The sequence below is a fragment of the Epithele typhae genome (genome assembly GCF_022376455.1).
Source record: "Epithele typhae strain CBS 203.58 chromosome Unknown BXZ73scaffold_5, whole genome shotgun sequence".
NCBI classification, from domain to species: Eukaryota; Fungi; Basidiomycota; class Agaricomycetes; order Polyporales; family Epitheliaceae; genus Epithele; species Epithele typhae.
The window spans coordinates 357,743-382,484 of NW_025954196.1; the positions used below are offsets into that span (position 1 = coordinate 357,743).

At 57.5% G+C, this 24,742-nt stretch overlaps 6 protein-coding genes and 1 non-coding gene across 7 annotated transcripts; 4 read left to right on the forward strand and 3 right to left on the reverse strand.

Annotated features, from left to right (window-relative positions):
* Positions 1–4,847: 4,847 nt before the first annotated feature.
* BXZ73DRAFT_87889 (Aldo/keto reductase) lies at positions 4,848–6,067 on the forward strand (the record flags this gene model as incomplete). Its single annotated transcript, XM_048024753.1, has 6 exons — positions 4,848–4,912; positions 4,977–5,040; positions 5,098–5,121; positions 5,178–5,640; positions 5,692–5,867; positions 5,921–6,067. 6 exons carry the CDS (start codon positions 4,848–4,850, stop codon positions 6,065–6,067), a joined length of 939 nt encoding a protein of 312 aa, XP_047881499.1.
* A 93-nt stretch (positions 6,068–6,160) lies between these two features.
* Positions 6,161–6,277, reverse strand: BXZ73DRAFT_t33. Its single transcript has one exon. It is a non-coding gene; the product is annotated as a tRNA-Gln (tRNA).
* A 1,492-nt stretch (positions 6,278–7,769) lies between these two features.
* On the reverse strand, positions 7,770–12,811 carry BXZ73DRAFT_41186 (phospholipid-translocating P-type ATPase; the record flags this gene model as incomplete). Its single annotated transcript, XM_048018728.1, has 20 exons — positions 7,770–7,929; positions 7,983–8,072; positions 8,126–8,335; positions 8,392–8,534; positions 8,589–8,822; positions 8,873–8,916; positions 8,969–9,083; positions 9,136–9,281; positions 9,331–9,417; positions 9,469–9,586; positions 9,640–9,723; positions 9,777–10,025; positions 10,084–10,305; positions 10,376–10,929; positions 10,980–11,055; positions 11,104–11,221; positions 11,270–11,554; positions 11,615–11,823; positions 12,052–12,203; positions 12,259–12,811. The coding sequence occupies 20 exons, from the start codon at positions 12,809–12,811 to the stop codon at positions 7,770–7,772; spliced, it is 3,849 nt and encodes a 1,282-aa protein (XP_047881500.1).
* A 183-nt stretch (positions 12,812–12,994) lies between these two features.
* BXZ73DRAFT_87891 (ABC1-domain-containing protein) lies at positions 12,995–15,723 on the forward strand (the record flags this gene model as incomplete). The annotated part of the gene is made up of 6 exons (XM_048024754.1): positions 12,995–13,016; positions 13,758–13,882; positions 14,000–14,135; positions 14,188–14,559; positions 14,608–15,343; positions 15,402–15,723. 6 exons carry the CDS (start codon positions 12,995–12,997, stop codon positions 15,721–15,723), a joined length of 1,713 nt encoding a protein of 570 aa, XP_047881501.1.
* Positions 15,724–15,984: 261 nt separating this feature from the next.
* Positions 15,985–19,410, forward strand: BXZ73DRAFT_97662 (exocyst complex component Sec10-domain-containing protein; the record flags this gene model as incomplete). Its single annotated transcript, XM_048027444.1, has 12 exons — positions 15,985–16,949; positions 17,000–17,150; positions 17,206–17,381; positions 17,433–17,532; positions 17,582–17,981; positions 18,038–18,332; positions 18,384–18,474; positions 18,577–18,702; positions 18,758–18,954; positions 19,016–19,098; positions 19,182–19,246; positions 19,303–19,410. The coding sequence occupies 12 exons, from the start codon at positions 15,985–15,987 to the stop codon at positions 19,408–19,410; spliced, it is 2,757 nt and encodes a 918-aa protein (XP_047881502.1).
* Positions 19,411–20,326: 916 nt separating this feature from the next.
* On the reverse strand, positions 20,327–22,712 carry BXZ73DRAFT_41030 (TRP-domain-containing protein; the record flags this gene model as incomplete). Its single annotated transcript, XM_048018688.1, has 3 exons — positions 20,327–22,408; positions 22,459–22,574; positions 22,625–22,712. The coding sequence occupies 3 exons, from the start codon at positions 22,710–22,712 to the stop codon at positions 20,327–20,329; spliced, it is 2,286 nt and encodes a 761-aa protein (XP_047881503.1).
* Positions 22,713–23,681: 969 nt separating this feature from the next.
* Positions 23,682–24,696, forward strand: BXZ73DRAFT_87893 (ribosomal protein S8e; the record flags this gene model as incomplete). The annotated part of the gene is made up of 6 exons (XM_048024755.1): positions 23,682–23,685; positions 23,762–24,000; positions 24,111–24,215; positions 24,282–24,393; positions 24,455–24,579; positions 24,643–24,696. The coding sequence occupies 6 exons, from the start codon at positions 23,682–23,684 to the stop codon at positions 24,694–24,696; spliced, it is 639 nt and encodes a 212-aa protein (XP_047881504.1).
* Positions 24,697–24,742: the final 46 nt, after the last annotated feature.

The window sequence follows — 24,742 nt, forward strand, 5'->3', positions numbered from 1 at the left end:
ACTGCAACCTAGCCGAATCACCACTGAAGCAAGCCCGCTCTCAAGGCCAGAAGAGACGGTCGGAATCCATCGAACCGCCGCCTCCCTCCCAACCGCCGGCCTCGTCTCCGCCTCCTTCTCTACCACCTTCTAGCTCCCAAACTCAACTTGATGCAACCACTCCTCCCTTGAAACGACCGTCTACGCCGGGCAAGGATGCCGCGCTGGCAAAGGAGCGAGATCAGAAGCGACCGCGGCATAACCTCTTCCCCACCAACAAGCTCTCTACCCGCCCCAATGCCCCTACGCCCTCGCCCTCCCCATCGCGCCGCGCACAGTCTGTCCCACCTCCAGTATCGTTCGATGTTACCTCCGACGTCCTTCCCCTTCTCGATCTCAACATGGTTCCCCCATCCCCGCGCCGGTCTCCCCAGAAGCTCCGGATCGCGTCCCTCCCGCCCGACCACACTCCCGACCCCAAGAAAGGAACCCCAGAACTGGTGACAGAGCCTACCTTTGTTTTTGAAGAGATAACCCTGGCACGGAATGAGGTCTCGGAGACGCTCCCCCCGAAGACACCAGAGTCGCCTCTCACACCGTTGCCACATGAGGACGACACCATGCAGGACATCACATCCGACCCGGTCACGAACATGGAGGACGAGCCGACACCGCGCGCGAAGCCTCAGATGTCCGTCAAGCCTGCGAAGTCGATGCTTGGCGTCGCTCCTGCACCTCTCACCCTCCGACCCGCACCGGCGCCGCGCAATGCGGTCCCGGGGCCGAGCAGGGCGAGCAAGCCGCCGTCCAGCATCGGGATAGCGAAGCCGCCTTCGGCGAACACGACCGCAAAGCCACCCTCAACTACTGCGAAAACTGGCAAAGGGGTGAAGGGCCGGATGAGGACGCGCCAGACGTTGAATTCCACGGCGGTCGCGAAGAAGGTGAAGCATCCGGGTGACTCGAAGGCTCCCCTGGGTAAGCGGCCCATTCCAACCAAGAGGGCGATAGGGAAGGCCCCGGAGCCTCCGGTTTCTGATATCTTTGCGGACCTATGTGAGTACTGTTTTCGTAATTAGACTAGCTCCTCAGAGACACTGCCCGCGAGAATGGCCGGAAAGCAATCATGTTATTGGTAGGCAGAATCTCACTTACCCATAGTCACAATCGATCACGAAGCTGAGGCATGCAGTGGTGTTCGCTTGAGCAATGCGGTGCATATATGCACAATCAACTCGTGTACTATGCATTACAATTCACAACGACTGACGAATGGACTACAGTGAAAGTCAGCTCTCCGCGAACCAAGCGTGTCCGGTCCCCGGGCGCCGCATCTTCCAATCCACCCGACTCTCCAGAGGGTACTCGGCTACCGGGTCCTCACATATCTTCAAATTCAAGCTCATCTCAGCCCACATCTATGCTCCCACAAATATCTCGTCCCCGTCCATCCCTCATACCCCAGCCCACCCCAAGAGCCAAGTCGGTCCAGCCCTTGCAACCCAACCAGACTCGAAGGATGCCGGACCTAGAAGGAGACCAAGATCCAACTCGCAGGCTCCGCGGTCGTACGCGCTGCCCACCTCGAGCTCAGTCGCGAAGGTGTCGGCCACTCCCAGCAAGCCACTTATCGCTGCACCGAACAGCTCAAGCAGCACCCTCGAGACCGCTGTGCGAGTCCCGGCGGGGCCGTTCGACTTCACGTACAAGTCTGGGCCGATGATCACGTCAACGCCGAAGCCGGGCCCTAGCAGAAGCCGAACCCCCATGCAGTTCGGACTCAAGCCCGCCACCTTTGACCCTCCCTCTGCGTCCGACACAGATCAGTCGGACAGTGAGCTGGCGACGTCAACCCCGGCCCCTGCTGTTGCGCCGAGGGCGCCGTCGGTGGCTCTCACACCAACACCAGCATCACTACCGGAATCGGCATCGCAGGACGGACTTGCGAAGCACAAGGCGGGCGCGCAAAAGACGTTGGACGGATTCTTCAGGATCGCGACACCGTCAGCGTCAGCGTCCAAGACGCCCGAAAGCTCCGCGGCATCAGCGGGTTCCACAGCAGTTACCTCAGAACCACCTGCTATCGAGGACAAGATGGTGCAGGCGGAAGATCAGGCGGAGACGTCGACCCAGGACAAAGAGGCGGAGATACTTGCCCCACAGCCTGACCTTATATTCAACACGGACGCCTTCACCATCGACAGCGGATTCCAAGCCCCTGCTGACCTCGCACCTGCATCCGCCGAGGATGCTCCTCCACTTGAGTTGGCTATCCCCAGCAGCCCCACCCCTGACATGGAGACAGAACCCCTCTCTCCTCTTACGGACACGGAATCGGACGCGGACGCGGAGCCTCCGACCGCACCTGCCCCGGTGGCCAAGGAGACCAACGATAGCCTGAATAGGTTGAATTCGATCCTCCAACGCGTGAACGACCCCGCACGTCCCCCGCTTACACGACCCAACACCAGCATTGGCTTCAACCGTAGCTTGTCAAGGAATTCCGACAGCGAGGGCTCGTTCACGAGACTACGCGTAGTAGACGATGCGCTCCCGGGTAAAGTCAAGGGCAAGGGCAAGGAGCGGTTGAACATGCGGACTTCGACGACGACGGGCGTGATCCCGACTCCCTTGGCGAGGGGCAAAGGCAAGGAGCCCACAGCGGGACAGAAGAAGCTTACGCAAACGACCCTCATGCTCCCCCCACAAGTCCCGGCTGGTACTCGCCGGGGACTGAGAAGCTCCGCCAAGGTCGTTCCCCCAGCAGCGGCCTCATCGAGTAACGGCGCTATCGTCGCGGATGGTTTGGCGAAGGTGCGCACAGATACTCTTATAACGGGTTACTGGCGCTCACGGCAGTGCGGTGTAGGCTATGATGGCCGCGGCCGGGCCTTCGTCTAGTACAGCTGCGCCCAGGATGGGTTTCGCAAAACCGACGGGCTCAAGCCTTGCCAAAGAAGTCCAGCGTCCTGCGCTCGGATCGAGCTTGGCCCCCGCCAGCGGGCTGCGCTTCGGCGTTGGTGCCATCGGCGGCGGCATGTCTGGTGCAGGTCGTGGCTTGTTATCCCTCAGAGGACGCGGCGGCCGCGTTACCCAGAAGGTCAGCAAGCCCAGCGCTTTGTCAACGGTCATCGGGAGCCCGGTCAAGGGCGGCGGGCGAGCGGGCGCCGCAGGAGACGATGTGCCGATGGAAGACGTGGTGACCGAGGAGTCAGGTGCTGAGCCTCTAGAGGAGCGGAGTACGAAGGACAAGATTGACGAGTGGCTGAGGAACGCGCCCAAAGACCTTCTCAAAGAACTCGACGAAGCCTCCGGCAACGAAGTCTCCGACAACGAAGCCGAGCCAGGGGCTACAGACCCTGCCGCCGATGCGGGTCCGTCAGGGTCGGACGTGGGCGCAAGTGACGTGGAGTTGGCCAAGAAGAGGGCGAAGGCGAACCGACGCGCAAGCATCTCCCACCTGCTTGCGCAGAGCTTGTCTGCGGTTCCGCAAACTTCTGCGTCTGTGCTCGACGTGAAGGGCAAGGGTCGCGCGGTCAGCTCGTCGTGGCTCGTCGGGCAGACGGTGCAGGCCCCAGACGCTGCGGCAGCCTCCGAAGAGGCGCCGGCGCCGGCGCCACCCCAGCCAAGACCGCACTCGCGCGCGACGCGGCTAGCAACGGGGGCGTTGTCGACGCCGCCGAAAGGATACAAGGAGCCGTCGCTCAGGAGCTCGTTGAACGGACCTGACGGCGGGGGTAGCGCCGAGAAGAAAGCACCGCCGGGTGGAGCTTTGGGCGACTTCTTGAAGGACTGCCGGGTATTCGTGGACGTATCGGGCACGGAGGACGCGGGGTCTCTGTTCATCGACATGTTGCGGCATATGGGCGCGAAGGTGAGTTTCCGACTGCTCCATGGACCGGGGCTTTCTTCAGCGTTGATGATGGTGCATGGGCAGATTGCAGCGAAGGTCGGCTCAAGATGTACGCATATCGTGTTCAAGGATGGGAGCCCGACGACGCTTTCGAGGTATCGGTAAGTCGTCGCTCCAATTTCTTTGTATGGATGAATGCTCACGAGACTGCGGTAATAGAATGCTCGACGGTCCTAAGCCATTCGTTGTAGGCGTCAGTTGGGTCGTCAAGTGCGTCGAAGAACACAAGCGGGTGGATGAATCTGCATACCTCGTAGACGTCGATAGGATCAACGTTGCTGGTTTCACTAAGGTCTGTCATTGTTCGCCCCCTCAGAGTTAACCGCAACTAACACAGCGTGGGGTGTGCAGAAACGCAAGTCGATGTTGCCGAAGCAGTACTCTCCAGTGAAACCTTGGACCTCACCAGACAATGCTGACGCGTCTGGTTCCGAGTTGCTACCTAGTCTTGGGAACGCCGCGGAGGGCGCAGCGGATCACTCCGCTGATGTGTCGAGTGAGCTTACCGTCATATGTTTCTCAAATGGTGAAGCTGACATGCTGCCCGTGTTCATAGTGGAAACCGACCCAGATACCAGTATGCGGACTCAGGCTGTGGATGATGAAGACTCGTTGCCTCCGCTAGAGCGGGCTCGCCGGCGGAGGAGTATGCTACCCACTCGCTGATATTTTGTGACATAGCACTAATATGTTTTTATGTACGCTTTGCGACCTTTACGAATCTGATCACGAGTTGGGGAGCATTAGGGGCACAGCATCGACGGGCCGCGAGGCTCTGCTCGTCCAGATGACCGGGCCGTTCAACATGAATGTACCTCTCAGCTGCCCTCTACAGGCCCCGAATCTGACTCTGTCGGAAAGCTATCATTAGCTCGGGATAAGCGGCTGGCTCTGCTCGATTATTTCGTCACCTCCTTGCCTCCTGTCCTCATCTGTGATAGGAGTACGCTGCACGATGGCGGCCGATATCCCATCCTTCACGCTGAACACGGGGTACAAGATGCCATCCGTAGGCATGGGGTACGTGCGATCCGTCTGATCTGCAAATAATCCACTTGCTGAGCTACTGAGTGTAATCTGGCAGGTGCTGGCTCGGTCCGGCTGGACACGAGGAGACCGTCGAGCAAATGTGCAAGACCGCACTGGAGGTACATTCTAATCACCCCTCTTCTCGCGAAATCAGTTTGTTCACCTCGATCCCATAGGTCGGATACAGGCACATCGACACCGTACGTGTCTACCTCATGCGCTCCCGCAACTTGATATTCAACCGGTCCCCACACAGGCTGCCGGGTACTTTAACGAAGCCGCCGTCGGGCGTGCGATCCGTGCCTCCAGCATCCCGCGCGCGGACATCTTCGTCGTCACCAAGCTCCCGAACGGCGACCACGGCCGCGTCGCCGCGTCCTTCGCGGAGTCGCTCGCAAAGCTCGGGCTCGACTACGTCGACCTCTACCTCATGCACTGGCCGCAGGCCGCAGGCCCCGACGGCGCGACAATCCCGCGCGGCACAAGCCCCACGTTCGTCGAGACGTACAAAGAGATGGAGAAGCTGCTCGCCACGGGCCAGGTCAGGAGCATCGGAGTTTCGAACTTCTCTGTCAAGAACCTGGATGAGCTGCTGAGCGCGACGGACGTCGTGCCCGCAGCGAACCAGGTTGAGGTGCACCCGTGTCTACCGAGCGTGGAGCTGATGCAATACTGCGAGAGCAAAGGGATCTTGGTGACTGCTACTCGCCTTTGGGTATGTATTATGAGAAGTTTAGAGTGGATATTGTGGCTAATAAGGTGAATCCCAGGCCGACCGAAGGAATACGATGGGAAGCCGGTGTTTCTCGAGGACCCGGATGTGGTGCGAATCGCAAGCGACCGTGGCACGACCCCAGGGCAGGTTGCTCTCAGCTGGGGTGTCCAGAGGAGGACGGCCGTGATTCCCAAGAGCGAGAATGCGGGACGTATCAAACAGAACATCTCGGTTCGTCGTTATCCCCGTGTCTCGCTTAAACGGGATGGTGATTCTTTGCGCAGCTCGTGACGCTTAGCGCGGACGACATGTCAACAATGGATGCAATCCATAAGAAACCAGGCTTGCATCGATCTCTGCTTCGCTATCACCTGAACGCAAGGATGGCACCGTGTTTGGGTGGACGTACGAGGACATGGGATGGAACATGACCAAGGGCGGAATTGTGGCGCAGTAGTTGGCAAGACTCATGTGCGTGTAATGAGTCAACAACTCAAAGTCGGTGCTGTGTTGGGAAAAAATTAAGCCGCTACCAGGGTTCGAACCTGGGTCTTGGGAATGAGGGAGTCGGGGCGCCTCGCAGAACCGAGGCTCCTCGACTCTATCAAAATCCCAAGTGATAAACCATACACTATAGCGGCGTTGCGTGGGCCCTTGTTACTGTGCTACAGATACGTTCTGTAGGGTCCATCCTCATGCGCTTCGAATGGCTCCAGGGATGCTCTCGGCCAATAAAACTTCTAATTGAAAGAACATAAGTGTAGCTACGAGCTAGAGTAGGTGGTGGATCCTCGAATACCCCTGCTCACCACGAATGAAACTATCACCTTGCGGGCGGAAGCGAATACTTGGCAACGCCATCTACCGCATCAGTCACTATCTTAACATACCGCTTGATAGCAGCAACCAAGGGGGCGACTGGCGGTGGCGGAAGTAGCTCCTCAAAGGGCGTACCCACCGGAAACCTACGATTCTAGGTCAACCAGCGGGCACGCGTGCTGCGAGGGAGAAGAAATACATACCCGTTATTTACGCAGTACACGTCTGCGTCTTCGAGGTGCTTAGTCGCCTGGAGGAGGAACCGAGTGGCCATTTCCCCCACCTCGTTGTTCTCCGCAGCCTCGGTCTCCGTCATCTCGTAATGCCACGGGTGTGCGCGTAAGGATGCGCGGCAGTGGTCGGCGTAGGAGGGATCGCGCTCCATGAGGAAGTGAGGGAAGTATCGGACAAGGACGTCGGCGAGAAGAAACTCGTCGGCTTCGGGGTCGGAGCTGCGCCAGATGTGATGGACGTGCTAAGATGTAGGGACGAATGAGGAGTGAGTCGATAACGGGAATGCGCGAAGGGACGGGACGTACCAAGAGGCAAGCGCCATTGACGACCTCGCGGTATACCCTACGTTGAGCAGGCGGACGCGAAGGACGGACCAGATTCCCTAAAGCATCCCGTGTTTCCGAAGAGAGCGTGCTATCGGTGCAAAGCGCATGTTGGATGGTGGCTATGGCGATGCCGCGCAGGACTTCGAGGTGCGCGAGGAGGCGCAGGAGGTTGGGTATGTCGCTGAGCAGAAGAGAAGGCAGGAGGATACTACGGATGGCATGAGCGAGAAACGGAAGAGACGGACAGGTATCCTGAGGAGCATGGGGGAGAACGTTCTTCACTATGGCGTCTTGTGTTGGGAGGTGAGAGGAAGATGGGCGAACAGTGCGAATGGACACTGACCATACACGCGGCGAGTGATACCATTAAAATCTTCGTATTCATCGTCTTTGACTAATTGAAGTCGTGAACCGAGCCGGGCAACATAGTCTTCCCCCAACGATCCAGGCGAAATCATCGAGGCAGCCATCAAAGAGCAAGGATTCAGCGCGCGACTCGGATCGACACAACTTGAACTTCAGCTGTCACGGTATGCGACGCGGTCACGTGGCTCCCGTGCTGTCACAAAACTCTCTACAACAGATGTCACAGGTACATAGGAAATCGTAAGTTCGTTCATGAGATTAGCAGCGAAGCGGCGGGGCACCGTACAGTACAAGTCCATATAATGATAACTAGCGGGGCGTCCGGGTCGTCTACCGCATCCACATCTACGTCCACATCAGCGGGCACAGAAACAGTCCTCGTCCTCGCTCAATAGCCCGACGGGCGCGCACCTGTCTTCGTGGTGTCGTATGCTCGTATGAGCCGCGCCTGGTCCTGACGCGACGCGTTTTCCGTCTGGCTGAACGCGAACCCACGATTCCGCCGCATGCGCTGCACCGCGCGCACCTTCTTGATCGCCTTCTGGAACCTGCGAGATCGATGAGAAAAAGGCGCGTAACTGGCATGCGGGAAGATACGCACTGTTCTTGCCTAGGACGATAATCCGGAATGTTGTACTTCTGGATCTCTTGCGCGATGTGGTACGTCTCGGGCAGGTACGTCCGCTTGTAACTACGGTCACTGTGTAAGTATACTGCGTAACGGGGATCGCGAAGAGCACTTACTATTTCCACACAAAGTCTCGGGTGAGACAGAGGATCGGCACGAGCAAGAGGACGAAGTAGAACACAAAATCTGACCACAAACGTGGGACGATGTTGGCGTACTCTGTCGAGAAACCAATCGCGGGCGCAACCAAGGCGTAGAGCGGGAGGAAAGCCATCGTGAAAATGAAGGAACCAGGAATTGCGGCGACAGTGTACTTGGTCCACAAGCTAATGAGATGAGACATTAGAATGACCAAAGCCAAGCTCAAACGGGAATGACGCACTCAGATATCAATGCAGCTTTGCCGAGGACCGTCAGGAGGACGGCAAGGTACAACATCGTTCCCCAGAACCAATGACCTGAGTCGTATCCGGTAGCTTGCTTGAGGTCGCCCCAGAAGAGGATGATGGAGAAGCCAAATGTGATCTGCAGGAGTGCATCAGCTAACGCGGTTATCTTAGATGTAAGATCGTAACATACAACACTGTGGAACAACGCATTGCCAACCCAGAGCCAGAACTGCGTACGCGTGAAGAACGCATTGCGCTGACCGAGCATGTACAGTTGGGGGTACCGATCGAGGATACGGGCCGAGACGAACTGGTCGAAGACACCGATGACGAGTGGCGGGAGTACGGTGAAGACGACGTTGTACAACGAAAGTGTCCACGACTCGTAGGCAATTTGGCCGGAGAAGTTGTTGAAGAATGAGAACTGCATAGACTTGTCAGACGGAGCCCGAGTATACTGAAATTATGGCATACCCAAAACTGCGTCATGTATAACACAATGTTCTTGTAGAAGGAGTCTAAATATGGCGGGTTGGACACATCCTAATGGAGATGCATTCATCGACTCACATAGCAAAAGCTTGGACAGACGGGTGTAGCTCCACGATCCATGGACGAGCAAGAGCTTCTTGAGGAAGCGGAACTGCGAGATGGCCACATCCGCAGCACGAGCAGCTTGCAGACCCTGTTGCCAGCATAAGCAAGCATCCCATGAACAACAGATGGAATCTACGTACTTCAACGCCAGATATACCGACGCCAACGTGCGCTGCTTGGATCATACTGACGTCGTTAGCACCATCGCCGATCGCCAACAGGATAGCTTTCTGGTTCTTCTTGACGAGCTTCACGACAAGTGCCTTCTGGAGCGGAGAGACACGACCTACAAACGGAGGTTAGGTCGATAGAGATACACTATTGAGGCGACTCACAGCAGATAACAGCTTTGCAAAGAATGGCGAGCTCGAGGAAAATCTTCGAAATATCTTTCTCAAGCGCGAAAGCGAGACTCTTGCCATCTGCAGCGCGCCGAGTCAGTCAACATTGTGCTTGTAAGCCGTGACACGCACCGATGATGAGCGCTAGATCTTCCTGGTCACCCTCGGAGTTGCGTTGGCTCTTGATCGCGTTCAAACGCTTGCTGAGGAACGCTTCTGTCTCATGGGCGGTTTCTTCGTTGACGATAACCTAGCACGCATGTAAAAACGGAACAGGTCGAAACGACGATACGTCCTACTCACCATGTTCATGGACTCAGAGATCAACCTGCATGACATGCCAATGTTGATTGCAGTTTCTTGCCTGTCGCCCGTGAGGACCCATACCTAACCAGCTATATAAGCTATCCACTCAAGGACGCGCCCCCAAGTTTACACACCTTGATACCGGCCATCTGAAGCGTGTGGATAGTGTCTGGGACACCGTCCTGCAGTTTGTCCTCAATCGCGGTCGCACCGAGTAGGAACATGTCACGCTCAATGAGTTCTGCGGCCTTATCGAGCGCATCACCACGGCCATTGATTGTTGCCGCGGCTTGGTCATAGATCGTCACCCACTGCTTGTATTCGGCCTCAGGGATGTCGCGGTACGCGATGCACAGCGTACGGAAACCGTCAGTGGCGTAATCCTGTGTTCATACGAGTGAGGTGAGCGGGAGAATAAAAGGAGAATTCAAGGCGACAAACCTCAAGATGAATCAGTGTTTTCTCAGTGAACGGTTGCCCCTCAGAGAGACGCTCGAGAATGACGGTATCCGCGCCCTTGCAGAAGAGCTTGATCTTGCCATCCGAACAGCGGACTACAGTGGACATGCGCTTCCGGGTAGAGTTGAACTCGCAGACGTTGAGAATTTCAAACTCCTGCGCCTGCCCGTGGATGTTGACAAAGACTGACTTCGGCTTGCGGGTCTACGTCGCGGAGTAAGTAGCGGAGTACGCCTCCGACAAGTAGGTGTGCAAAGCCAGAACATGAACTCACGTGGAACTGATATCCAAGCAACTCGGCCCCGGAGACAAGCGCGGCCTCGTCAGGGCTCGACGCCTGGTAGCGCATCTTGCCCTCGTGAATCTCAGGGATGACGGTGTGACAGACAGCAAGGAGGGTTAGGAATTCGTTCGCGACCGCAACCTGGGGGTCTACGCTTGTGCCGACGTCCACGAACGGGTTGGCGCCGCCCGAGACCATGGCTCGCAGGTCTGCAAAGGAGCGCCATGCCTCCTTGTCGTCGTCGCCGTCTCCGCGGTGGCTCTCGTCAACGACGTCGGCGTAGGCGACACCTCCAATTGAACAGAAGCGGAATTCCATCTCATTGCAGGTAAGTGTTCCGGTTTTGTCGGAGAAAACATACTCAATCTGGCCGAGCTCCTCGACAAGGGAGGAAGTACGGCATAGCGCCGGGGTGTCCGTCTTAGCGTAGTACATGTCCAGGTCGGAGTTGATCAGCTGGGCCTGCTGGAACTTGACGACTTCCATGGTGACGATGAGCGAAATAGGGATGAGGTTGTTGTAGAGAATGATGAACGTGAGGATGTCTAAGCGCAATGGTTAGAAAGGTAATACATACGGACCACAATGTCCTAACCTTCAATGAAGCCCTTCGCCCGCCCGGAAATTGTCGAAGATTCAAGTAAATACCATTGTTGGCCCGAGAAAAACCACTGCATGGAGGTTAGGGGTGTGGTGCAAGACGCAAAGACATCGCTCACAGTACGGATACTGCTTCCAATGGTGGAACCAAGGGACAGGGCCAGAAGGAATAGGAACAGGAAGATGATGTGCACGTTTACCTGACGTTCGACGGAAGTACGTTTGATGGGAGCAGCACTGCGAGGCGTCAGATAGGGGTGGGTAGGACTGGGTAGGGGGACTCACGTTGCATTCCGCATCAACTTCGTCTCATGTCCCGTGAAGACAACCAATCCGTACGCCCATGGCGTATTCCTGATCTGCGCGCCTCGGAGAAGGAGCTGGTCTGGACCGAGCGGGATTTGTTTTGGGACTCCACCAGCAGTTACGAGGTCGATGGTGCCTTCGTAAGTGTAAAGCGAATTGTTCGGATGTTCAGACCTCAACGTGCCGTGCAGCTGAGTCACGAGGTGCGGCGCAGTGAGGCTGGACGTTTGTGGTGAGGCCTGCTTGATCTTCAGATTCGTTTCGCTGCCATGCGGTAAGGGATGAGTGTTGAACCGGTTTACGAATGAGAACGAGATAACGCACCCATCCAAGTTTGATGTCTCAATATAGCAGAAACCCTCGGGCTCACTGGACGCGATCAAGAGGACGTCTGCGGGGATGAAGTCATCGCTCTCCATACGAATCACATCTCCGACCATAATGTCCTTCCATTTCTTGTCCGCAAACGTTCCATCCGATTGCAGCACTTTCGCGAGGCGCGAGTTTAGTTCCGAGTCTGATTGGTGCCGTTTCTAAAACAAGCGTGCGGGGATGAGGGACATCAGCGTCTTGTGGGACTGAGCCGGAGACCACAGCCATGCACAGCCGAGAATATATCAAGAGCGCCGTCCACATAGTGGTCCCATCGCTGACGGGAACACTGGGAAATGACACCCAGTGGCGTGTAGGAGGACGCGGGGAGATCGCGAGGGTGGGAGGATGATAGAGGGGTGCGTGCGATGGGCAGTGAAAGCACTCACCAGGTCCTCCTGCGTTTCCTTGAATGCCGACGCTAGAAGTACAACGGAGAGCGGAGCAATGGTAGTATAACGGTTGGTGGGAGAAACATCCGGTATTTGTTGAATGAGGGCGGTGAAAAGGAAGAAGAGGTTGGCATATTTCGAGAATTGCTCTGCGTGAACCAAGGTAAGCACAGCGGGCGATGAGAAAAAATAGAGAGGGCGCACCGAAGAGGAATTTGGGGACGAAGGTAGCGACGTTGTATTTGGAGGTGGAAACGTAGTTGTTGCAGAAGTTCGCGTTGGCGTCAGGGTTATTGAGGGCGACGTCGCGGGTACCGGTCAGAACCTGCTCCTTCTTCTGCCATGGCCATTTGAGCGACTTGAGCGACTTTGCGAACGAACGCGACGGTTTACGCGCGTGGGTGCGCGTAGCGGAGGAGGGGCCGGGAAAGGAGGCAGAGCCTTGGAAGGGCTTCGCGCCCGGCTGGTCGTCGTCGAAGGACCACTGGTCGGGTTGGATTGTCTGGGGAATAGAGAGCTGAGAGTGGCCAGCTAGCGGCGCGGCCGAGCGCGCAAGAGGGAGGCCGCTTTCCTTGGAGGCCATCGCGGGCGAGCGACCAAAGGCAGAGTCGGGTTCGTCCTCGTCATCGAAGAAAGGGTCGAGAGCCTGGCCGGTGTTAGGGGAAGAAGCGGGAGGATATCCGGAGTTCGCGGGCTGATACTTCTGGCGCGAGGCGGGGTTTGCCTGTGATACGAGGCGAACAAAGTCGTCGCTCATCGTATCCAGCGATGAGCTTGAGGAAGGCGGCAACGAGGTCGACGGCGGGAACGGTGAGAGACTAGGCGCCTGCAACGGCCACTACCCATCGCCTTCCCGGCACGTGCCGGCAGGTTCACTGCCCACATCATCTACGGTACAAGGTCTTAGAAAATCTGAGATTGTTGAAAGGGGCCGTATTCCATGCTCGTGACCTCATTGTACAGTAGAGAACAGGATGGAAACGCAATCATGACATGACCGAGACAGAAGAACGGAAGCAACTAGGCTCAGCGCTAGCGCCCATGTCCTCACTGTACGCTCACGGCTCGACCGATCGAGTGAACGCTCTTGCTCCGCATATTCTCATCGGGAACAGGCCCATAAACGAATGTGTGAATGCATGCACCTTCTTCAAGGACTTAAGAGTGCGATCCTAGCCTATCACACGAACAAACAAAGCTGGGGCACCTAGGATGATGAAGGAGTGCTGACTGAGCGCCGCAAGCAGAGCCGGGGTACGAAGGCCTTAGCCTGCCTGTCTGAGATCGACCCCACACTCCCTCTGGCCTCCTCTAGGATTATGGTATCTGGAGGCATCTTCGGCATGTACGCGCGTTCGCTCCCTGCAGCCCTCTCACGCGCGGCCCCGGCTTGGTTACATATAGTCCGCGCGTCGCCCCACCTCGCGCTCCGACAGCGCCGGCTCGGTCGGAAAACAAACTGCCCAACTGTCCTTTCGTCCACCTGGTCAGCATGCCCGTCAGCTGAGACCCCACTCTCCCTCTGGCCTGAACTCTTTCCCTCTAGGATTTTCTGGAGGATACCTTCGACATGTTCGCGCGTTCACTCCCTGCCCTCTCACGCCCGGCCCCTTCGTCTCTCGCGCGCCATATAGTCCGCCCCTGCCGTCGCCAGCAACCGCAACATACGTACTCGACCTCTGAGAGCTATCACGCGCCACCAGAGTCACGTTTTCGCCGCTATGCACGTCGCACTGTCATCTCGTTCCTCGTCGCGGGGGTCGCGTACGAGACTGACCGCGAACTGAATGCGTCCGCCATCATTCGCAACCTCCGAACTGTCTACGCGGTGAGTCCCGTCTTCTTGCTGTTCACGCACACAAATATACCCTTCTGTCCTTTCACGCGAGCGCACACTTCTCAGCTTGCATTCTTCACGTAACCGTTGCTGAACTCATTCGCCCAGTGTGCCATTATCGCGCTCGACTACAAGATCAACTTTACACCGGAGAATGCTGCTGGCATTCCTGCCCTCCAGGAACGAGTCGCGAACCGTGTATACGACCTTCTGGTTGAGAACGGCGGTCTCTACATCAAGATTGGTTCGTTCTTTCCCTTTTTCCGCCACCCCATGCCCATCCATCGCGCACATAGGCCAGGCGTTCGCGAACAACGCTGCGCTCCTCCCGCGCCCGATGCAGGAGAAGTTCGGCACCCTCTTCGACGACGCTCCCCAGGTGCCCTACTCCACCATTGAACGCGTCTTCCGCGCCGAGTTCGGACGCCCACCTGCAGGGCCAGACGGCGTCTTCGAAGTTTTCGAGGAACAGGCCGCTGCAAGCGCGAGTATCGCTCAAGTGCATCGCGCAAAGCTGAAGACCGACGACGGCTCGGAGCAGTGGGTGGCGGTCAAGATCCAGAAACCGGCCGTGACCAAGCAGGTGGAATGGGACTTGAACGCGTTCCACGCGGTCATGTGGGTGTACGAGCACTGGCTATTCCACATCCCCGCATGCTTCGCGTCTGGTGCGTCCCCAAACCGCTCCTTTCTCCGCCTTCTAACATCTCTGCCAGAATTCATCACCGACCACATTCGCCGCGAGCTTGACTTCGTCGCCGAGGCCGAGAACTCGCGCCGCACCGCCGCCTTCGTCGCCCAGGAACCCCACCTCGCCGACCGCGTTTACATCCCCCACGTCTTCACGGAGCTCTCGACGAAGAAAGTCATGGTCATTGAGTGGATCGACGGCGTGCGGCTGAGCGACCGCCGCGGTATCGAACGCCTCATGGGCGATGACGCATCCGTTCGCCTGCGCGCCCCGCTCCCCGCCGACCGCTTCCCGAGGCTCAAGGGTGGCTCAGAGTGGGTGATGCGTACGATGGTCGACCTCTTCTCCGCTCAGATATTCGACTGGGGCTGGGTCCACTGCGACCCGCACCCGGGCAATATCATCATCCGCCCGCACCCGACGCGTGCGCACCAGGCCCAGTTCGTCCTCCTCGACCACGGGCTATATGTCAAGGCGACGGAAGGCTTCCAGGCACAATACGCGCGGCTGTGGAAGGCGCTGCTTACCGCGGACTTCGACGGCATCAAGAACATCGCGTTATCGTGGGGCATTGGTGCCCCGGACCTGTTCGCGAGCGCGACCCTCATGCGCCCGGTGCGGTTCAAGCAGACGGACACGGCCAACTTCCAGGAAGTGAACGAGTATGACCGCGGGGTGATGATGAAGGCGAAGCTGCGCCAGTTCCTGACCGACACTGACAAGATGCCGAAGGAGCTGATTTTCATCGGCCGCAATATGCGGTATGCATCCCCAATCTCTGCGTACGGTTCGGGCTACTGACGTGATCCCCGACTACAGCATAGTCCAGGGGAACAACCAGGTATTTGGCTCGCCTGTGAACCGAATACGGATAACGGGCTACTGGGCGTCGCGGTCGCTCGTGACGTCGCAGGACTTGTCGATCGTAGAGCGTATACGCGAGACATTCGGCCATGTGTTATTCTTGGGGGTCATGCTCTCGATCGACGTTGTATTCTGGAGCATGCGGCTGAAACAATGGTTCGCGCTCCGGTTGGGCCGGAAGGGCAACGGTTTCGAGGACGAGCTCGAGCGCAGCATGCGGACGTTTGTGAAGTCCAACCTAGGTATTGACATGCCTGAGGACGCTTTCGATGGATAGAGAGGGTACGCTACTAGATGCATGTAATCTACTTTATTGCCTCGTAGATAACTAGCCCTGGATCGCCAAAAGGGATACGGAGAGCATCTGCAATGGATGGCATGCTGACAAGCGAAGACCACCGCGGGATACCAAGCTAGCTGCGCTGCGTTTAGATCTGGCTTGGAGGCGCGCGGTCCTGTAGGATCCTGCCGTTCGGGCCGGCAGTGTAATGCTACCTCGGACCTCCACTCCGTCGACGGCGACGACGCCTCGTACACGATGGACAAGTTCACGACTCTCGAGCCTGTCCGGCTCCACAACGCCCCCGTACCCACCCCTCATTCCGCCCGCCCGTCCTCGAACCGCTTCTCATTCCACCGCCCTGCGGCCGCCGCTCCCACACATGTTCGTACGAAGAGCTACGCCCCCTTCCAGCTTATCGGCAGGCTCCCCGTCGACCTCCATATACTCGTCCTCACCTATCTCGCCGTGCCTGATATCTGCGCATATGCTCGCGTGAACCGTGCTCTTGGGAATCTTGCCAAGGACGACCGCGTTTGGGATGCCCGCTGGAAAGCGTTCGCCATCGACAAGCACAAGCTTTCACCCGTCCTCGACTCTCTCGAGCATAGGCTCAAGGTCCAGAATGGTCTCCACCGCAACGACGCGCCCCCTACTCTTGCCGCAGAGAGCCTGGATGACGACTTTGGAGACTTCGCCTCCATCGACGCCCAAGCCGGCGAGATGGGCGACTTCGTCGGTGCGTTTAGCATGCCCACTCCTCGCACTCCCGCCTTTGTCCTCGCCGGCCCTCAGGCGAAGACGAGCCGTGCGCTCTACATGCGCGCCCACTCCCTCTTGCTTCCACTCATACCTGCTCTCTCGGCTCCTCCCCATGCCGTCCTTTCCAAAATCTTCCCTTCCCCGGCCCCGCCGCTACGAGATCAGGCCCACACCCTTCGCCTGCTCTCGATCTTTCTCTCTCATACTGTCAAGCCACTTCGTCATTGGGAGACACTCTCTGTTGCCCTCCGAGCGGGCATTGACCGTTTCGAAGACGGGCTGCTCACCGCGTTCGATGTTGCGGACGGCAAGGACGACGAAACCGCCATGCGAGAGGCTGCGGAGGCTAGCTGGGAAGTCTGGGATGGCACTGGCGGGGAGTGGGAGTTGGGTAAAGTCTGGGCGGAGAAGCGGGAGATCTTCTACGAGCAGAGCAAGTGGAAGCCGCTGGACAACTTCAAGTACGCCTTCTCTCTCCTCCTCGCATCCCACCCTCTCACTGTCGCTCAAGCCAGGATTCGCAGCTTGACTTCGACGCCATGGACGAGTTCATCGCAGATATCCTTGCTGCTCTCGAGGAGCACGGCGCGCGCGCCGTTCGAGTGTTTCCGGCAGAGGCGAACGTGCTCGTCTCGTTCGCGGATCGACTTGCGAACGAAGTGGTGCGTTTACCGCGCTCCCATCCTGTGGATGGCTCAGTTCTCACCTTACCACTAGGTCGGGGACTACATCACTTCATTACTTACTCGCGCCCGCGAGATCTCGAACGCGATATTCCTCCAAGCTACCGCGGCTAGCTTCAAAGAGTCATGGCGAATAGTGGATACGATCATCAAGGTCGGCTCTCAAGGCTCGAACACACCATTTCCGAAGACTCAGGCAGAGGACGTCGTGTAAGTGATTCTCCAGGTCGCTTCGACAGCGCCGCTCATGCATTCACCAAGCTATCGCATGTTTGAGCAGAATATGGACGAGTACCTCGATGAGGAGGTCGAATTTGTCAAGCAAAGTTTTGAGATGACCTGCCGTTCATGGGAGAAACAAGTATGAGGCCCCACTTCGTTTGCGCGCTCACTAATTTCACCGCACGCAGCTTTCGGAACACCGAATCGCCACCGACAGTTCGAATGCCGACCACGCCCGCTTCTTGGGCTCCCACAACCCTGCGCAAGTGAAGCGGACCGTCCTCGCCTCATTTACCGATGTCCTCCTCCTCCCCGTTACCATCGTTCCACGAACGGTCGGGGCTGTGGGCGCAGCAATCACTACCGGCGGGAATGCTGCCGTACAGGGTATCCAGATGCTCAACCCGCAGCGGTGGGTAGGACCAGGGATAAACACCGGCGCATTTCCGTTCGCTCGCCCGTGGAATGCCAACGAGAAAGAGGGCTATGTCCGCAATTTCGACAAGGACAATGGGATGCTTTTCGACATCGGTCCGGACGACGACGACGAGCCGGAGGTGTTGAACGAGAAGCAGTCGACGCCGCGATGTACGCCATCTTTCCGGTGCTCGGTGTTTTCAGCGCTTGCTGACAGTCAGCCGTAGCGTCATTGACGGTTTCCGTCGCCGAGAGCTCGGCCAGCACGGCGCCGACGTCTGTACAGTCAACGAGGGTGTCCACACCAAATCCTGGCGCCACTCTCGACAAGCTGGATCTTCTTCTGTCCCTCGACATTGGGCTTGAGCTCATCCAAGCCGACCGAGAGTCACTCAAGCGCGCAGAGACGTTTGCTGGATACCCGGGGTCGTACGGACATCGCGTACGCGACACGATGGAGGAACTTTTCGTCCTGCTCCTTATCTCGCTCGGTGAACGCCACATCAAGCCAGGCTTCGAGACGTAAACCATATTCGTCGTTTTCTCTCATCACAGGCTGACGGCGGCCCCCAGCGCAACCGAGCGGATGAAGTCGTACAAGCCCAGCGAGCACGACGAGACGAAGAGTGTCGCACCACTGCTCCAGTTCTTTGAGCTCGTGCACGTCGGTGATACGATGCAATCCATGATCCAGTCTACTTCGATAAAGAGCTGGTGAGCACAGTCGCGTGCGAGACACTGCGAGGGCTGACGTTAGCTTCCGCAGGCGCCTCACATCGACCGCACAGACTTCTTGAATACGGTGGTGCGCGAGAAAAAGCGCTTCGAGGATATCCTAGACGACAGCGTCGCCGCGGGTCTCAATGCCGCTACGGACGCTCTCATGAACCAGGTCCGCAGACGCGCTACCACGTTTGAGAGCGGCTCGCTGATCTTTGTTCGCGCAGGTGGAGCACATCATCCAGAAGCTCACAAAACCACGCGAGTACTACCCGTCGGAAGATACCCCGCTGGAGCTCGGTGCCACAGAGGGCTGCCGAGAAGCAATCAAGTGCCTGCAGATGCACTGCCAGCTGCTCAAGGGTAGCACGAGCAAGGAGGTCCTCGAGGTGTTCTACCAGGAGGTCGGGATCCGTCTCATCGCGTCAGTGTCTTTTGGTTCCCTGTTCTCCATCTGTGCTCCTCAGCTTACGCACCGCCCGCAGCATCTTGCAGAAGCACATCAAGCGGCAGATCATCTCGCTGAGCGGTGGTTTCCTGATCATCGCCGACCTCAATGCATACCAACGTTCATCACGTCGCTCCGGGTGGCCAGCATCATCTCCGAATTTTCGTATCTCAAAATGCTGGGTCATGTGTACGTCGTCGAAGACGCCAAGGACCTCGCGCAAATCGTCCGGGATGTGACGCGGTACGGCGGCGCGTACCGCCCCGAGGTGCGTCCCTACTTCGAGTACCACGCGCATGCGCTGACGGACATCCGGTTTCCCAGGACATCTACGAGTTCATCCAACGCCGGTCGGACTGGAAGAAGATCGAGAAGACAGTGGACAAGACGATGTACAACCTCTCGTTCAAGGAGGACTGCGTCATCTCATGATCCACCTACTCCGCTCTCGCTCGCTCTCCCGCCCCCATCAGGCAACAAGTGGTCGATCCACCGGAGATACGTCCAGTGCCGTCAAACCGGGTACTTACGCCCAGTTTTGTTGCTTCGGCTACATCCCTACCATCACCTGAGTCTCGTCGATTGCGCACCCCGCGACGGCGCTGAAACCGGGCCTTCGCGCGATGAACCGTACCATGCAGCGGCAGGCGTCCAGTAAGAGCTTGTCCGGTGGCCCGTGCTCATGTGCACTGTACTGCTACATGTATGCTACGCTCGTGGTGTTGGCTGAGGTACTGGAGCTGCTGGATGGATATTCAATGTAAAGGCTGTACTATTAAACATCGCCTGTGCCTGCCGAACGAACATCGGTATCATGATGATGGGTGAAGTGTTCGGTAGGTGTTGGACGGCGAAAGCGGACGAGGGCAAGACAAGCAAAAAGGGCGGAGACCTGGACGAGATTAAACTCGGCGAACGAAGTAACGGAAGAGCAGAAGAGCAAGCCTAGTCCATACTCGTCCATCTCGAGAGTTCAAGGCAAGAATACGCGCGATGCGCCAAGTTAGTGTAGTAGTACAAATATATCATTGATCGTGGAGCGCAACGGCAAGGTAGCCAGCCTATAGTGCTGTACGAATGCGAGGTGGTGGTCTAAGATGACTAGAGAGTTATGTACAAGATATGTGCGATATCGTGCCGCATGCGACTCAACACATGCGCGGCGTGGATGTGAGTGACGTGATATAAAAACACAATAGACCGTGATAATAGCGACTATACGAGGAGTAGTAACATGAGAACGGCCGATCCCAGATGTAAGATGCAATGCGAGTCCGATGATGAATGCGGTACGAGGCTGCGTATGTGAGTGAGTAGGTCCCGGGCGCGGATGAGCGCGGGGGGACGTCTAGAGCGCGTGGGCTTCATGCTCGGGATGTTCTTCTAGAGGTGTGGGAAGGGACGATGAGATGTTTCGACTGTGTCGTTGCGCCGAGATAGGGGATGATGCGGTGGAGGTGCGGTGGGTGTATGCGGGAGAATGCATCGCATCGGTCGAGACCGATGGCGGCCGCGAGTGCTGGAACGACCATCGTCGGGGGAGGGTCTCGCCGAGCGTTGTGCTTGATGTGGCGCTCTGAGGTGCGTAATGCGAGAAGGACTCCGTGCTTGGTGGTGACGGATTTTCCGGTCGTGCGACGATGTACTGCGAGGGGGTCGTCGTGATCGTCACCGAGTTCTTCTTCTCCGTGACCGGGCTTTCGGCGTCTTTCTCTTCGACCGAAGAGCCAGTGTGGCTGGCGAGGGACCGGTGGGCGGCCGTACGGCCACGGCGTCCACAGGTGCACACGAAGATGATGAGACGCCAGAGGCCAAGGTGGACGAGGAGGTTGAGGAACAGAACGATGACGGCCACCGAGTAGATGACAGCGATAATCGCGCCGATGGCTACACGGGGGATGGCCTTCACGGAGAGCGTCTCGGTGAACGCGAGCATCAACCCGCTGCAGACCAGACGGGAAATGGTCAGATAGCCCGCGAGTACGTCCGAGCCGCGGGTGTGGTGCGGCTTCATGACGATAATGGAAAGGAAGAGGAAGAACTCGGAGATGACGAAAATGACCGCCTGAGCCATCCCATGAGTCGAGCCAAACGCCGTGACAAGGGCCTTGACCAAGACCGTCGTAAGCACTGGGCCCACGTAGTAGACCCTGTTGGAGCGGTATGGGGAAGTAAAGGGAGCGACAAAGAGAGAGGGCGTCTCGTTGGTCCATCTAGCATTTGGCAGAGATGCGCGAATGGCGAAGAAGGTGGCGTAAAGAACGAAGCCTGCCAACGCCAGGAGTGCGATGACGGAGAGTAAGACGGAGAGCCACGAATCCTTGAGGGTCCATTGGTAGAATGCGAAGACCGTGATAGGCAGCAGTGACACCATAGCGATGCGCAAGCACCATGCCTTAGCGAAGGATGGAAACCTGGCATGGAACTCCATGATATCCGGCCTTTTCTCCGCCAGCTTTGATCGTGATAGAGCGAGGGAAATGCCATAGGCAAGTCCGAGGGAAGCGATGACGATGGCGACGAGGATAAGGAAGATGAGGAAAATGGTCATGAACGCATTCGCCGTTGCGATGCCCAATGTGTTGGTGAAGATCGGAATACCCGCTTGAAGCACGTCGGTCGAGTCCTCCGTGACCGTGGCTACTTCGACGCTGCTAAGGACCTGAGAATGGAGGCCTGTGGTGTTGAGCGACATCTGGGCGAGATCGATTTGAGGCAATGACGGAGCCGTTTTGACAAGGCTTTGTCCGCCGAGGACAAAGTTGCTCTGCCCGACGTTGTAAGGGCTCAGCTGGCGGTTGACGAACGAGATGGCACCGTCGCTGCTGACGTTCGAGAGAGAGCCGCCGGTCGAATGACGCATTTGGTTGATGGCCAGCTGGATGGGAGATGAAGAGGACATGGTGAACAGCCCGACAGTCCAGGCGAAGTTGAAAGTGAATGACCGGTAGAGAGTGGGGTAGTTAAGGGAGAGAAGGCCGGAAAGGGCGATGGACTGAAACAAGGACATCACGTCGAGGAAACGGGTAGGAAGGAGAGAGGTGTCGGGATCGACGACGGAATGGTAGATGGCGAGAACGAGGGCAAAGAGCGCGATGGAAGCGGTGGCCCACTCGACCGCAGATTGATGTGTTGACCAGCCGTTGGAAAGCGTTGTCTGGAGACACGCTTTGACTTCACCGGTTTTGACATCGGTAAGATTGAGCTGGGCAAAGGCTTCCAGGTCGGGAATAACATATGCAATGCCCGGGATCTGGGAGCTGACGTCGAGGCTATCGGGGAGGGAGATGGTGTCCGAACCATTGAAAGTGTAGACCGGAAGGGGACAGAGGGCGCCACCGAAAAGCGAGCAGATGTCGATGGTGAGATCAAGGGGCTGCATGCCATAGACGTTGAGGAGGAGGTTGGCATTGACACTTGTGTTGGAGTCCTGGGGCGAGTGAGAACAGAAACGCAAGGAAACCAAAGAAAAAGACGTACGACACTGGCGACGACGATGTTGAAGACGACAGACTCATTGGCCTGGAAGTAGGCGAGGTCAAATCTTTCGACAAGAAGACTCTCTGGAGGAGCACAGTAGGTGACGGAAGAAGTGACTGCATACACGAGGTGAGAGGGCGTTGAGGGCGTCAGAGACAGCACTCACAAAGGGACTGTTCTCGTGCGTCTGCGAGGGGGGCGGTAAGAAGGAAGGAGGCGAGGGCGAGCCGCGACCAGGCGGAAGGAGAGAACATGGGGACAAGAGATGAGGAGGACGCTTCCGGCCGTGGGGGATATAAGCGGGGGCGGACGAGGGAGGCGTTGTTCTTACTTACCGAGTCTATTGTTCCGAGTGGGCATTGTTCTCTGGGCGCGCGGACGGGCGGGGGTAGAAGAGGGCGGGCGGAGTGGGGCAGGCACGAGGACGCGCCACGGGCTGGGGTGCAGCAGACAAGCTTCTCCTCAGCGGCAGGGATGTGGTCGTCGACGGGCACTGGGCAGGTCGCGGTGGGGTGACCGCCTGGTCCGTCAGCGTAGGTATGGGCGTCTATACGGCGCTCGGGGACGGCCCGCGGCCACCGCTCCCGTCGCGCGAGGCGTCGGTGGCCTCGCTTGTGCAAGCCTGCTGCGTCATGTTCGCCGCGACGCGCCGCGAGCGCACCACCCACCTCAAAATAGTTCTTACTCGCACCGCCATTCTGCCTGCTGTCCCGCCAGAAGACTTTCCTCGACGCCTCTGCTCCACCCCGCCCGAGCCAGCCTTCATCCGCACGCGCTATCAGCTGCACCGTGACCCATCTCCGCCTTCACCATGCTCACCTCCGCTGATCCAGATCAGTCAGGACGCACCACATCCGCAATTTGTTTGGCCGGGGACTACATCCGAATCTCCGGGTGGTTTGTTGGGATGTACGGGTATATTATAAATACCACAGGTGTACCGTACGCATTGCAAGGACGAGGGAAAAAACAAAGAGCCTAAAAACGACCGAAATCCAAAGGACGTTCACATGTTCCATTTGAAGGTCATCTTGTTATTGAACGTTTGAACATTGAACACTGAACGAAGCGGTTATTGGCGCCCGTGTTGGGCGCTAATAACGGTGGCTGGCCTTCAGTCGGAGATCAAACATTTGCAAACCTTATTGTCAGAACTGCAATCGCTCGTCCACACACACTCGCCGACCAGGCCTCCGTTCCCTCAAGCCTCAAGACCATCCGCCATGGGTCAGTCTTCTGCCCTGCTTTCGCCTTCGCTTCCCTCGCTAACATTTCTATCTTGCCCCTCCCGTTCTCGTTGCAGGTATCTCGCGCTCTTCGCGACACAAGCGTTCACATACCGGTGCACAGCGCCCCCACTACCGCAAGAAGAGAAAGTTCGAGCTCGGTCGCCAAGCCGCTTCCACCAAGCTCGGCCCCAAGCGTGTCCACAGCGTCCGCGTCCGCGGTGGTTCTCTCAAGTATCGCGCCCTTCGCCTCGACTCGGGTAACTTCGCCTGGGGTAGCGAGCACGTCACTCGCAAGACGAGGATTATCGGTGTCGTGAGTTGATTGCCTTGCGGTCACGCCAGCTCCCTATGTCTCCATCCTCCTGTTTTACCCGCATATTTGGCGCTGTTTGCATATGTCTTGACGTTGCTACTTTGTCTCAGGTCTACAACGCTTCCAACAACGAGCTTGTCCGCACGAACACGCTTGTCAAGAGTGCCATCATCCAGATTGACGCTACTCCCTTCCGTCAGTGGTATGAGGCTCACGTATGTTCCACCTCAAGATCACTTGAGATTATCCAGACCATTGACGATCGGGTTCCACGTATGTAGTATGCCCAGCCTGTGACCAAGAAGGGTGCGAAGAAGGATGCCCCTGCTGAGACTGAGGAGGAGAAAAAGCAGTCCAACCACGTGCAGCGCAAGCTTGAGGAGCGGAAGAAGGGTGCGTTGTCTCGCTGTGACCACCGACATCGGAACATATCATTCTGAACGGTCTTGTGTAGACGCGAAGATCGACACCCTGCTCGAGTCGCAATTCGCCGCGGGTCGGTTGTACGCCGTTATCAGCAGCCGGCCAGGACAGTCGGGCCGTGCGGACGGTTACGTGCTTGAGGGGCGGGAGCTCGAGGTGCGTTACCTGCATGTGCTCGCGGACTCCGCGAGATTGCTCACGCTATCACATGGCCTGTAGTTCTACCTGAGGAAGATCAGGACTGGCAAGCAGAAGCACGCGCATGCGGCGTAATGACGTCGCGTGATGCTTTTTGTGTAGTGCTCTTGCCGTACGCGAC